This window comes from Anomaloglossus baeobatrachus, chromosome 6 (assembly GCF_048569485.1).
Source record: "Anomaloglossus baeobatrachus isolate aAnoBae1 chromosome 6, aAnoBae1.hap1, whole genome shotgun sequence".
NCBI lineage: Eukaryota > Metazoa > Chordata > Amphibia > Anura > Aromobatidae > Anomaloglossus > Anomaloglossus baeobatrachus.
The window spans coordinates 429,674,047-429,687,277 of NC_134358.1; the positions used below are offsets into that span (position 1 = coordinate 429,674,047).

At 52.5% G+C, this 13,231-nt stretch overlaps 2 protein-coding genes across 3 annotated transcripts in view; one reads left to right on the forward strand and one right to left on the reverse strand.

Annotated features, from left to right (window-relative positions):
- ACAD11 (acyl-CoA dehydrogenase family member 11) overlaps positions 1 to 3,281 on the reverse strand; it is a 173,227-nt gene extending 169,946 nt beyond the window's left edge. The window contains exon 1 of the mRNA XM_075315191.1: positions 3,062 to 3,281. Within this exon, the coding sequence (XP_075171306.1) occupies positions 3,062 to 3,195 (134 nt within the window). The 5' untranslated portion in view covers positions 3,196 to 3,281. The remainder of the gene's footprint in view (positions 1 to 3,061) is intronic.
- A 342-nt stretch (positions 3,282 to 3,623) lies between these two features.
- The window catches only part of UBA5 (ubiquitin like modifier activating enzyme 5), a 68,284-nt gene continuing 58,676 nt past the window's right edge, over positions 3,624 to 13,231 (forward strand). The window contains exon 1 of one of the 2 annotated variants that reach the window (XM_075316626.1): positions 3,624 to 3,876. In XM_075316626.1, the coding sequence (XP_075172741.1) occupies positions 3,731 to 3,876 (146 nt within the window). In that variant the 5' untranslated portion in view covers positions 3,624 to 3,730. The remainder of the gene's footprint in view (positions 3,877 to 13,231) is intronic. The other variant, XM_075316627.1, reaches the window with a different exon arrangement.

Consider the following 13,231-nt stretch of genomic DNA (forward strand, 5'->3'; position numbering starts at 1 on the left):
TGGAGCTATTATACAGTGTGGAAGGTTATATGGGGTCCATCATACTGTGCGAAAGACTATCTGGGGGCCATTATACAGATAGGAAACAAAGACTAGTCATAAATGGCAGATTCTCTAAATGGGCTATAGTCAGCAGTGGGGACCGCAGGGATCTGTGCTAGGACCGATTCTTTTTAATCTCTTTATTAATGACCTTGTGGATGGGATTGATAGTAAAGTGTCAGTCTTTACTGATGACACCAAACTATGTAGGATATTAAAAACTGACCTTGATAGTACAACATTACAAAAAGATCTGGATAAGATGTCAGAATGGGCAGATACTTGGCAAATGAGATTTAATGTTGATAAATGTAAAGTAATGCACCTAGGACGGAGTAATCCTATAACTGCGTATACATTAAATGGAAGTAAACTCTGGACTACAGGAGAAGGACTTTGGTATTTTCATTACAAATAAGCTGAGCAGCAGCACTCAATGTCAGGCAGCAGCTGCTAAAGCAAACAAGATTTTGGGTGTATAATAAGAGAGATTAGATCCCGTGATCCCAACGTATTGTTACCCCTCTATAAATCACTTGTAAGGCCACATCTGGAATATGGGATCCAGTTTTGGGCTCCACATTTTAAAAAGGACATTCAGAAGTTAGAGTCAGTTCAAAGGCAGGCAACTAGACTATTACAAGGAATGGAGGCCTCCCATATGATGACAGGTATAAAAAGTTAGATATGTTTAGCTTAGAAAAAAGACGTCTCAGAGGAGATCTCATTTATATGTATAAATACATGTGTGGTCAATATAAAGGACTGGCCCATGACTTATTTCTTCCAAAGACAGTACTAAGGACCAGGGGGCACTCACTGCGAGTGGAAGAAAAGCGATTCCGACACCTAAATAGGAAAGGGTTCTTTACAGTTAGAGCGGTCAGACTGTGGAATACACTACCACAAGAGGTAGTAATGGCAGATACTATAACAGCTTTTAAAAAAGGGCTGGATGATTTCCTCAGTACACAAAACATTGTTGGTTATAAATGACTTAGTGACTAAATGTAGAACTGGTGGAGGAAGGTTGAACTAGATGGACCTAGGTCTTTTTTCAACCTATGTAACTATTATAGAGTGGAGAGCTGTAAAGGGATCCATCATACTATGTAGAGGGCTGTGTAAGGGCCATTATACAGAGTGGAGGGCTATATGGAGGTCCATCATACTATTTAGAGGGCTGTGTGGGGGGGGGGCATTATACAGAGTGGAGGGTTACATGTAGTCCATCATACTGTGTGGAGGGATGCGTTGGGACATTATACAGTGTGGACAGCTGAGTTGGGGGGCGGGGTGTCACTGTCATACTGTGCAGTCATCACACTGCACATGGGGAGAAATCCAGTGGGGTGTATCATACTTTGTTGAGATCATACTTTATGGGGCATCTTAATACACAGTAACACTTAGGGGCTTTAATAGGAGGAAAAATCCTTTGTATGGGCTACAAAGTTGTGAGCTATTCTCTTCTCTGCTCCTGCCAATTTCTTTTTCTTTTGTTGCGGGACTCAAGTCAAGAACAACATTCACTACGGGGTCCCTTGATTTGTAACTGGGCCCCTGCACAACATGTTTCAATACAATCTTGCTCAGTGTTTGTCATTTTACTTGCTTTGCTGCCTATGCAGAGGGAACACTGAATGACACTCACCACCACCTCACATTACACAAAAAGAAAGAACCAAAAGTTGCAAAATGCCCAGCTCAGTTGTTTCTTTGCATTTGTGCAGTTCATGATGGCAATGGAACAATGCTCCACTATAATAATCGCACAGGCATTGAGAAGTAAGGTGCCCGCCTGTCAGCCCGTCTCACCTGTACTGCCCGCCTGTCAGCCCGTCTCACCTGTACTGCCCGCCTGTCAGCCCGTCTCACCTGTACTGCCCGCCTGTCAGCCCGTCTCACCTGTACTGCCCGCCTGTCAGCCCGTCTCACCTGTACTGCCCGCCTGTCAGCCCGTCTCACCTGTACTGCCCGCCTGTCAGCCCGTCTCACCTGTACTGCCCGCCTGTCAGCCCGTCTCACCTGTACTGCCCGCCTGTCAGCCCGTCTCACCTGTACTGCCCGCCTGTCAGCCCGTCTCACCTGTACTGCCCGCCTGTCAGCCCGTCTCACCTGTACTGCCCGCCTGTCAGCCCGTCTCACCTGTACTGCCCGCCTGTCAGCCCGTCTCACCTGTACTGCCCGCCTGTCAGCCCGTCTCCCCTGTACTGCCCGACTGTCAGCCCGTCTCCCCTGTACTGCCCGACTGTCAGCCCGTCTCACCTGTACTGCCCGACTGTCAGCCCGTCTCACCTGTACTGCCCGACTGTCAGCCCGTCTCACCTGTACTGCCCGACTGTCAGCCCGTCTCACCTGTACTGCCCGACTGTCAGCCCGTCTCACCTGTACTGCCCGACTGTCAGCCCGTCTCACCTGTACTGCCCGACTGTCAGCCCGTCTCACCTGTACTGCCCGCCTGTCAGCCCGTCTCACCTGTACTGCCCGCCTGTCAGCCCGTCTCACCTGTACTGCTTGTCAGCCCGTCTCACCTGTACTGCCTGTCAGCCCGTCTCACCTGTACTGCCTGTCAGCCCGTCTCACCTGAACTGCCCGCCTGTCAGCCGTCTCACCTGTACTGCCTGTCAGCCCGTCTCACCTGTACTGCCCGCCTGTCAGCCCGTCTCACCTGTACTGCCCGCCTGTCAGCCCGTCTCACCTGTACTGCCCGCCTGTCAGCCCGTCTCACCTGTACTGCCCGCCTGTCAGCCCGTCTCACCTGTACTGCCCGCCTGTCAGCCCGTCTCACCTGTACTGCCTGACTGTCAGCCCGTCTCACCTGTACTGCCCGCCTGTCAGCCCGTCTCACCTGTACTGCCCGCCTGTCAGCCCGTCTCACCTGTACTGCCTGTCAGCCCGTCTCACATCTACTGCCTGTCAGCCCGTCTCACCTGTACTGCTTGTCAGCCCGTCTCACCTGTACTGCCCGCCTGTCAGCCCATCTCACCTGTACTGCCCGCCTGTCAGCCCATCTCACCTGTACTGCCTGACTGTCAGCCCGTCGCTGGCACTGTAATCCTGCAGGTGGCTGGATAAGTAGTCGTTTAGTTTATGCTCGTCAAACTTGTGCTTGTCCCTGACTTCGCTGGTGTCTGCTTCTGGCGCTGCCATGTCTGCACAGAAACACAATACTGACTACGTGCGTATTATGTCCGGATCTGCACCTTGGACTTCTCTACCTTTGCCCCATTACATTTGTTTCGTTTTTTTATATCAATAAAGTTAATAAAAAAAAACAAAACACTCATGACATAATAGACGTTAACGTAATGCACCGCAGCGGCCATATTGGATACTGGCAAATTCTCCGTTGGTTCCCAATGTGCTATATGAAAGAAGTTCTATATAGAAACTTCAGACTTAAGTTGAAGAACTACAAGGCCCAGAAGACACTATCCTAAGCAATGAAAAATCTACCCACAGCTAAGCACAAACTCCCGGCGCTGCCCAACCTGCAGAACTACATTTCCCAGCATGCCGTGACTGACTGATAGATTGCAGGCATGCTGGGAGATGTAGTTTAAACTGCAGATGAGCACAAACCCTCCTCTTCCTGACTGCAGACGTGTCTCTAGACGGCAGTGAAAATTCAGAGCATCGCTGCCCAGTTCTGCGATATCCTGCAGCTGTCAGACAGTGCCCTGCCATGGCCACTGATGGACTGGTGCAGGAGCTACAGGCCAGGGTCCGGGAGCTGGAAGAGGAGCTGAGCAGGGTCAGGAGCAGACATGGAGCCCACAGGGCTAAGATTGTGCAGATGAGCGCAGAGGTGGTGGACTCCAACCCATACAGGTAATGTGCCGGCTGCAGTCTCGGGAGGGGCACGGAGGGGCACTGGTGCACATGGTGCTGGCTCACTGCCGTGCTGCTCTTGCTTTTACCATTGACAATCATTAGAGGTGATGGCACAACATGACATCATCATCCTCATCTTTGTGTCATGTGACATCGTAGTGTAGCCCAAGGCTTAGGCTACTGCCACACAATGACCTGTGTACTGGGAAGACCAGTGTGGCTCTGTAAAAGCGCCTCTAATGCTGACACCTGGGATAATGCAACATCCCCAACCTTTTTGGTCACAAGTCGCACTGGACTTTACCACCATAGACAGCAAAGTAATCTGCATTCTGCACCAATATGGTATAATGGAGGTCAGTCTTCCTGAAAAATGCTCAAGTTCCCCATTGTCTTCCATTATACTGTGTACACAAGTCGAGTCCGTACGAGTGTCTGACTGAGTGAGCAATTCCCAGCCCCCGAGCATGGCAGTGCCTGCTCATGACTAGTTCCGAATACCGAGCCCCCGAGCATAGCAGTGCCCGCTCATCACTGGTTCCGAATACCGAGCCCCTGAGCATGGCAGTGCCCGCTCATCACTGGTTCCGAATACCGAGCCCCCGAGCATGGCAGTGCCCGCTCATGACTAGTTCCGAATACCGAGCCCCCGAGCATAGCAGTGCCCGCTCATCACTGGTTCCGGATACCGAGCCCCTGAGCATGGCAGTGCCCGCTCATCACTGGTTCCGAATACCGAGCCCCCGAGCATGGCAGTGCCCGCTCATGACTAGTTCCGAATACCGAGCCCCCGAGCATGGCAGTGCCCGCTCATGACTAGTTCCGAATACCGAGCCCCCGAGCATGGCAGTGCCCGCTCATGACTAGTTCCGAATACCGAGCCCCCGAGCATAGCAGTGCCCGCTCATCACTGGTTCCGAATACCGAGCCCCTGAGCATGGCAGTGCCCGCTCATGACTAGTTCCGAATACAGAGCCCCCGAGCATGGCAGTGCCCGCTCATGACTAGTTCCGAATACCGAGCCCCCGAGCATGGCAGTGCCCGCTCATCACTGGTTCCGAATACCGAGCCCCCGAGCATGGCAGTGCCCGCTCATCACTGGTTCCGAATACCGAGCCCCCGAGCATGGCAGTGCTCGCTCATGACTAGTTCCGAATACCGAGCCCCCGAGCATGGCAGTGCTCGCTCATGACTAGTATTGAATACCGAACCCCCGAGCATGGCAGTGCTCGCACATCACTATTACCGAGCCCCCGAGCATGGCAGTGCTCGCTCATGACTAGTTCCGAATACCGAGCATGGCAGTGCTCGCTCATGACTAGTTCCGAATACCGAGCCCCCGAGCATAGCAGTGCCCGCTCATCACTGGTTCCGAATACCGAGCCCCTGAGCATGGCAGTGCCCGCTCATCACTGGTTCCGAATACCGAGCCCCCGAGCATGGCAGTGCCCGCTCATCACTGGTTCCGAATACCGAGCCCCCGAGCATGGCAGTGCCCGCTCATCACTGGTTCCGAATACCGAGCCCCCGAGCATGGCAGTGCCCGCTCATCACTGGTTCCGAATACCGAGCCCCCGAGCATGGCAGTGCCCGCTCATCACTGGTTCCGAATACCGAGCCCCCGAGCATGGCAGTGCTCGCTCATGACTAGTTCCGAATACCGAGCCCCCGAGCATGGCAGTGCTCGCTCATGACTAGTACCGAATACCGAGCCCCCGAGCATGGCAGTGCTCGCACATCACTATTACCGAGCCCCCGAGCATGGCAGTGCTCGCTCATGACTAGTTCCGAATACCGAGCATGGCAGTGCTCGCTCATGACTAGTTCCGAATACTGAGCCACCGAGCATGGCAGTGCTCGCTCATGACTAGTTCCGAATACTGAGCCACCGAGCATGGCAGTGCTCGCTCATGACTAGTTCAGAATACTGAGCCCCCGAGCATGGCAGTGCTCGCTCATGACTAGTTCCGAATACTGAGCCCCCGAGCATGGCAGTGCTCGCTCATGACTAGTACCGAATACCGAACCCCCGAGCATGGCAGTGCTCGCACATCACTATTACCGAGCCCCCGAGCATGGCAGTGCTCGCTCATGACTAGTTCCGAATACTGAGCCACCGAGCATGGCAGTGCTCGCTCATGACTAGTTCCGAATACTGAGCCACCGAGCATGGCAGTGCTCGCTCATGACTAGTTCCGAATACCGAACCCCCGAGCATGGCAGTGCTCGCTCATGACTAGTTCCGAATACTGAGCCACCGAGCATGGCAGTGCTCACACATCACTATTACCGAGCCCCCGAGCATGGTAGTGCTCGCTTATCACTGGTTCCGAATTTTGAGCCCCCGAGCATGGCAGTGCTCGCACATCACTAGTTCCGAATACCGTGCCCCCGAGCATGGCAGTGCTCACACATCACTATTACCGAGCCCCCGAGCATGGTAGTGCTCGCTTATCACTTGTCACTATTAATATTATAAAGCTACTTTCAGGGAAACCTAACAATCCTCACTCATAACATCTGACTGTGGTCACTACTTTCTCATGGCTCGTGGAACTAACAGACATCAACTACTGTTCTCTGTGAACAGGTGAAGGTACATTCAGTACACATTTTACACTGGGGATTTTTCCACTGATCCACAAAAAATCTATATAAGGCTACTTTCACACTTGCGTTCAGCGCAGTCCGTCACTATGGAGAATAGCGCAGTCCGTTAACGCACTGCGCTATTCTCCATAGACTTGTATGGACGACGCACTATAACGCAAGTGTCAGCGCTGCATCCGCTGAACGACGCAGTGTCGTTATTTTGACGCTGCGCCGGGCGGATGGAACGCTGCATGTAACGTTTTTTTGAGCAGCGGAAACCTTTTATTTTTCACTGCGCATGCCCTCTTTTTTTTTTTTTTTTTTTAACTTTATTTTATTTCTTGGTGGCCGAACGTTCAGCTGAGCGCTCGGCCGCCGGCATGTCAGGGCTCTCAGCTGAGCGCTCGGCCGCCGGCATGTCAGGGCTCTCAGCTGAGCGCTCGGCCGCCGGCATGTCAGGGCTCTCAGCTGAGCGCTCGGCCGCCGGCATGTCAGGGCTCTCAGCTGAGCGCTCGGCCGCCGGCATGTCAGGGCACTCAGCTGAGCGCTCGGCCGCCGGCATGTCAGGGCACTCAGCTGAGCGCTCGGCCGCCGGCATGTCAGGGCTCTCAGCTGAGCGCTCGGCCGCCGGCATGTCAGGGCGCTCAGCTGAGCGCTCGGCCGCCGGCATGTCAGGGCTCTCAGCTGAGCGCTCGGCCGCCGGCATGTCAGGGCTCTCAGCTGAGCGCTCGGCCGCCGGCATGTCAGGGCTCTCAGCTGAGCGCTCGGCCGCCGGCATGTCAGGGCACTCAGCTGAGCGCTCGGCCGCCGGCATGTCAGGGCACTCAGCTGATCGCCCGGCCGCCGGCATGTTATAGCGCTCAGCTGAGTGCTCGACTGCCTGCATGTTAGGGCGCTCGGCCGCCGACTATTAAGAGCAGTCAGCTGATCGTTCACAATAGTCGGCTGCCGGTACTGTAAAGAAGAAAAAAAAGAAATAAATAACGCTTTCCGTTATTTTGTACGATCCGTAGCATTGCGTTGTGCCACTATATGCAACGCTTCCGTTGCATCCGTCACGCAACGCAATGCTACGGAAGCCGTCCAACGCAAGTGTGAAACTAGCCTATGTTACATGAGGATTTGTAGTGGATCTTGATGCAGATTCCTGCTTTGTGTGAATGAGAGACGATAGTCTCATAAATAGTGATGAGCGAGTACTAAAAAGCTCGGGTGCTCGAAGCTCGGGCCGAGCCTCCCAAGATACTCGTGTACTCGGCCCGAGCAACGAGCCCAATGTTATCCTATGGGAGACCCGAGTATTTTTGTGAAATGACCCCCCGGCAGCATGGAGAAACCCTAAAAATGTCACAAAAGTCTCAGAAGAGTGCTCAAATGACATGGCAACAGCATGGGGAAGACCCCTTGAAGCATTTATCACTCAAAAGTCACAGCTGTGAACAATTTTGTCCGCGTTTTACGCCATTTTTACGGACTCACCAGAAAACCTTCCAAAATGACCCCAAAATGATTTTTCATGGCGGAAATGTTAAGGGCACATACCCAATAGTGAGATAGAGCTGGTGTATGTTACTTTTTGAGATCAATACATGAAAGATTTTACGTGAAAACATTGTGTGGCACTCCGATGTCCCTGAGAAGAGACGTACATGAAGGCCTCTTGAGTCTAATGTGCCCATTTTGAGGAAGTGAGTCTTTGTAGTATTTTCCTTTGCCAGGGCAGTCCAAAATTGTGAGGTTCACCAATGCCCCTGCATACAGACGTGCATGAGGGCCTGTAAACCTGAAGTGCCCATTGTAAGGAAGTGGGTCTATTGTAGTATAGCCCTTAGGCAGGGCAGCCAAAAATTGGGAGGCTCCACGTTGTCCCTGGATAGAGACGTGCATGAGGGCCTGTAAACCTGAAGTGCCCATTGGAAGGAAGTGGGTCTATTGTAGTATAGCCCTTAGGCAGGGCAGCCAAAAATTGGGAGGCTCCACGTTGTCCCTGGATAGAGACGTGCATGAGGGCCTGTAAACCTGAAGTGCCCATTGGAAGGAAGTGGGTGTATTATAGTATAGCCCTTAGGCAGGGCAGCCAAAAATTGGGAGGCTCCACATTGTCCCTGGGTAGAGACGTGCATGATGGCCTTTAAACCTGAAGTGCCCATTGTAACGAAGTGGGTCTATTTCAGTATAGCCCTTTGCCAGGGCAGCCAAAAATTGGGAGGCTCCACATTGTCCCTGGGTAGAGACGTGCATGAGGGCCTCAAAACATTAAGTGTCCATTTTAAGGAAGTGGGTGTATTTCAGTATAGCCCTTAGGCAGGGCAGCCAAAAATTGGGAGGCTCCACATTGTCCCTGGATAGAGACGTGCATGATGGCCTTTAAACCTGAAGTGCCCATTGTAAGGAAGTGGGTCTATTTCAGTATAGCCCTTTGCCAGGGCAGCCAAAAATTGGGAGGCTCCACATTGTCCCTGGGTAGAGACGTGCATGAGGGCCTCAAAACATTAAGTGTCCATTGTCAGGAAGTGGGTGTATTATAGTATAGCCCTTAGGCAGGGCAGCCAAAAATTGGGAGGCTCCACATTGTCCCTGGGTAGAGACGTGCATGATGGCCTTTAAACCTGAAGTGCCCATTGTAAGGAAGTGGGTCTATTTCAGTATAGCCCTTTGCCAGGGCAGCCAAAAATTGGGAGGCTCCACATTGTCCCTGGGTAGAGACGTGCATGAGGGCCTCAAAACATTAAGTGTCCATTTTAAGGAAGTGGGTGTATTTCAGTATAGCCCTTAGGCAGGGCAGCCAAAAATTGGGAGGCTCCACATTGTCCCTGGATAGAGACGTGCATGATGGCCTTTAAACCTGAAGTGCCCATTGTAAGGAAGTGGGTCTATTTCAGTATAGCCCTTTGCCAGGGCAGCCAAAAATTGGGAGGCTCCACATTGTCCCTGGGTAGAGACGTGCATGAGGGCCTCAAAACATTAAGTGTCCATTTTAAGGAAGTGGGTGTATTTCAGTATAGCCCTTAGGCAGGGCAGCCAAAAATTGGGAGGCTCCACATTGTCCCTGGGTAGAGACGTGCATGATGGCCTTTAAACCTGAAGTGCCCATTGTAAGGAAGTGGGTCTATTTCAGTATAGCCCTTTGCCAGGGCAGCCAAAAATTGGGAGGCTCCACATTGTCCCTGGGTAGAGACGTGCATGAGGGCCTCAAAACATTAAGTGTCCATTTTAAGGAAGTGGGTGTATTTCAGTATAGCCCTTAGGCAGGGCAGCCAAAAATTGGGAGGCTACACGTTGTCCCTGGGTAGAGACGTGCATGAGGGCCTCAAAACATTGTTCCCATTGCAAAGGAGCGGGTCTCCTGTCGTTGTAATGTCCATTCTGCAAAGAATGGGCGAAAAAATTTACCACTGGGGGTATACCTGAAACAAAGACCTAACTATTGTAACGGTCATCATGATGGCGCATGAGGAGAAGGAGGAGCAGTCCAGCGATTATCCAAAGTCGAGAAGTGTACCCATGGGTGAGTGGAGGTACATGGCAAACTTTAAATTCCGCTCTCATTTGCTGGTGGTGTGGTGAAGTCTGGCCCAATCCAACCCTTGTTCATCTTTATCAGAGTCAGCCTGTCAGCATTTTCAGTTGACAGGCGGGTGCGTTTATCTGTAATGATTCCACCTGCGGCACTAAAAACACGCTCTGACAAAACGCTAGCAGCAGGGCAGGCCAGGACTTCCAAGGCGTAGAGAGCCAATTCATGCCACGTGTCCAGCTTGGATACCCAATAATTGTAAGGCACAGAGGAATGTCGGAGTACAGTTGTTCGATCTGCAAGGTACTCCTTCAGCATCTGGGCAAACTTAGGATTTCTTGTGGCACTACCCCGCACCTCAGGGGCTGTGGTACGTGAGGGGCTGAGAAAACTGTCCCACATCTTAAAGACTGTTCCCCTACCTCTGGCGGATTGGACTTGTGCCTCTCTCGGCTGTACGCCTCGGTTGTCCACTGATTCCTGACCTATGCCGCTAGCGTTTTGTGAGGGGAATGCTTTGCCTACTTCCGTGAGTATGGCCTTCCGAAACTGCTGCATTTTGGTTGACCTCTCCTCCACGGGAATAAGAGACAAAAAGTTCTCCTTGTAGCGTGGGTCTAACAGTGTTACCAACCAGTAATGATTGTCGGCCAAGATGTTCTTAACGCGAGGGTCACGAGACAGGCAGCTTACCATAAAGTCAGCCATGTGCGCCAGACTCTTAACAGCCAGGACTTCAGTAGCCTGACCAACAAGATGACTGAACATGCTGTCCTCCTCCTCCTCCTCCTCCTCCTCCTCCTCCTCCTCATCTACCCTGTCCTCTGGCCAGCCACGCTGAATCGAGGATATGACTGGTGTGCATGTCATATCCTCAATTTGGCCGGAGAGTTGCTCCATGTCTTCATCCTCCTCCTCGTCATAGTCCTCCACTGCACGTTGTGATGAGACGAGGCTGGGCTGTGTGTTATCACCCACACCCACTACTGTTTCTTGCTGCAACTCATCGCGCTCCGCCTGCAATGCATCATGTTTGTTTTTCAGCAGGGACCGTTTTAGAAGGCAGAGTAGCGGTATGGTGACGCTAATAATGGCGTCATCACCACTCACCATCTTGGTGGAGTCCTCAAAGTTTTGGAGGATGGTACATAGGTCTGACATCCATCTCCACTCCTCAGGTGTTATGTGTGGAGTTTGACCCATTTCCCGACGGCTTAGGTGATGCAGGTACTCAACAACTGCCCTCTTCTGCTCACATATCCTGACCAACATGTGCAGAGTTGAATTCCAACGCGTGGGGACATCACACACCAGTCTGTGAGCCGGAAGATGCAAACGGCGCTGAAAGCCGGCAAGGCCGGCTGAAGCAGTAGGTGACTTTCGAAAATGTGCAGACAGGCGGCGAACTTTTACCAGCAGATCAGACAGCTCTGGGTATGACTTTATAAACCGCTGAACCACGAGGTTGAGCACATGGGCCACGCATGGAACATGTGTCAGCTGGCCTCGCCTCAAAGCCGCCACCAGGTTCCGGCCATTGTCACAAACGACCTTTCCTGGCTTTAGGTTCAGAGGTGTGAGCCAGTGATCTGCCTGCTGTTTCAGAGCTGTCCACAGCTCTTCTGCATTGTGGGGTTTGTCACCTATGCAGATTAGCTTCAGCACAGCCTGTTGCCGCTTCGCCGAGGCAGTGCTGCAGTGCTTCCAGCTTGTGACTGGTGTGGAGGGCACAGTGGATGAGGATGCGCAGGAGGAGGAGGAGGCTGAAGAGCATGACATTCCGGAGCTGTAGAGTGTGGGTGAAACACTGACTGAGGTAGGGCCTGCAAACCTTGGTGTGGGAAGGACGTGTTGCGTCCCTCGCTCAGACTGGGTCCCAGCTTCCACAATATTAACCCAGTGTGCCGTCAACGAGATGTAGCGGCCTTGCCCACAAGCACTTGTCCACGTGTCTGTGGTTAGGTGGACCTTGGGTGAAACAGCGTTGTTCAGGGCACGTGTGATGTTTTGTGACACGTGGTTATGCAACGCGGGGACGGCACACCGGGAGAAATAGTGGCGGCTGGGGACCGAGTAACGTGGGACAGCTGCCGCCATCAGGTCACGGAATGCTTCTGTCTCCACCAGCCTAAAAGGCAACATTTCCAGCGCAAGCAGTCGCGAAATGTTAGCATTTAGAACTGTGGCATGTGGGGTGTTGGCAGTGTATTTGCGCCTGCGTTCAAAGGTTTGCTGAATGGATAACTGAACGCTGCGCTGGGACAAGGACGTGCTTGATGATGGTGTTCTTTCTGCGTAGGCAACTGTAGGTGCAGGAGTGGAGGAGGCTTGTTCGCAGGCAGCATGGACAGAGGATTGGCTCGCATGCACAACCAGCGAAGACGTAGCAGTGACATCAGCAAGCACTGCTCCTCGACTCTGTTGTACTTCCCACAAAGTCGGGTGCTTGGCTGACATGTGCCTGATCATGCTGGTGGTGGTCAGGCTGCTAGTTTTGGTACCCCTGCTGATGCTGGCACGGCAGGTGTTGCAAATGGCCTTTTTTGAATCATCTGGATCCAACTTAAAAAACTGCCAGACTCGTGAAGACCTAACATTTGGACAGGCACCTTGTGTCGTCGTGTTGTTCCGGGGAACGGTTGCCTGACTTCTGCCTGGGGCCACCACCCTGCTTCTTACTGCCTGTTGTGATGCTACGCCTCCCTCCCCCTGTGCACTGCTGTCCTCGCTCTGCATATCCTCCTGCCAGGTTGGGTCAGTTACTGGATCATCCACCACGTCGTCTTCCTCTTCCGCACCCTGCTCCTCCTCCTGACTTGCTGACAATTGTGTCTCATCATCGTCCACCACTTGTTGAGACACGTTGCCAACTTCGTGAGAACGTGGCTGCTCAAATATTTGGCCATCTGTACAGACGATCTCCTCATGACCCACTTCAATATGAGCTGGCGAGAGGCCAGAATGTGTGAATGGAAACGTGAACAGCTCTTCCGAGTGTCCAAGTGTGGGATCATTAATGTCCGAGGAGGACGTGTACTCAGCCTGGTGGTAGGAAGGAGGATCAGGTTCAGAAATGTGCGGTGCAGTATCACGGCTACTGACACTTGACCGTGTGGAAGACAGAGTGTTTGTGGTGGTGCCAAGCTGACTGGAAGCATTATCCGCTATCCAACTAACAACCTGTTGACACTGGTCTTGGTTCAAGAGCGGTGTACTGCTGCGGTCCCCAAGAATTTGGGACAG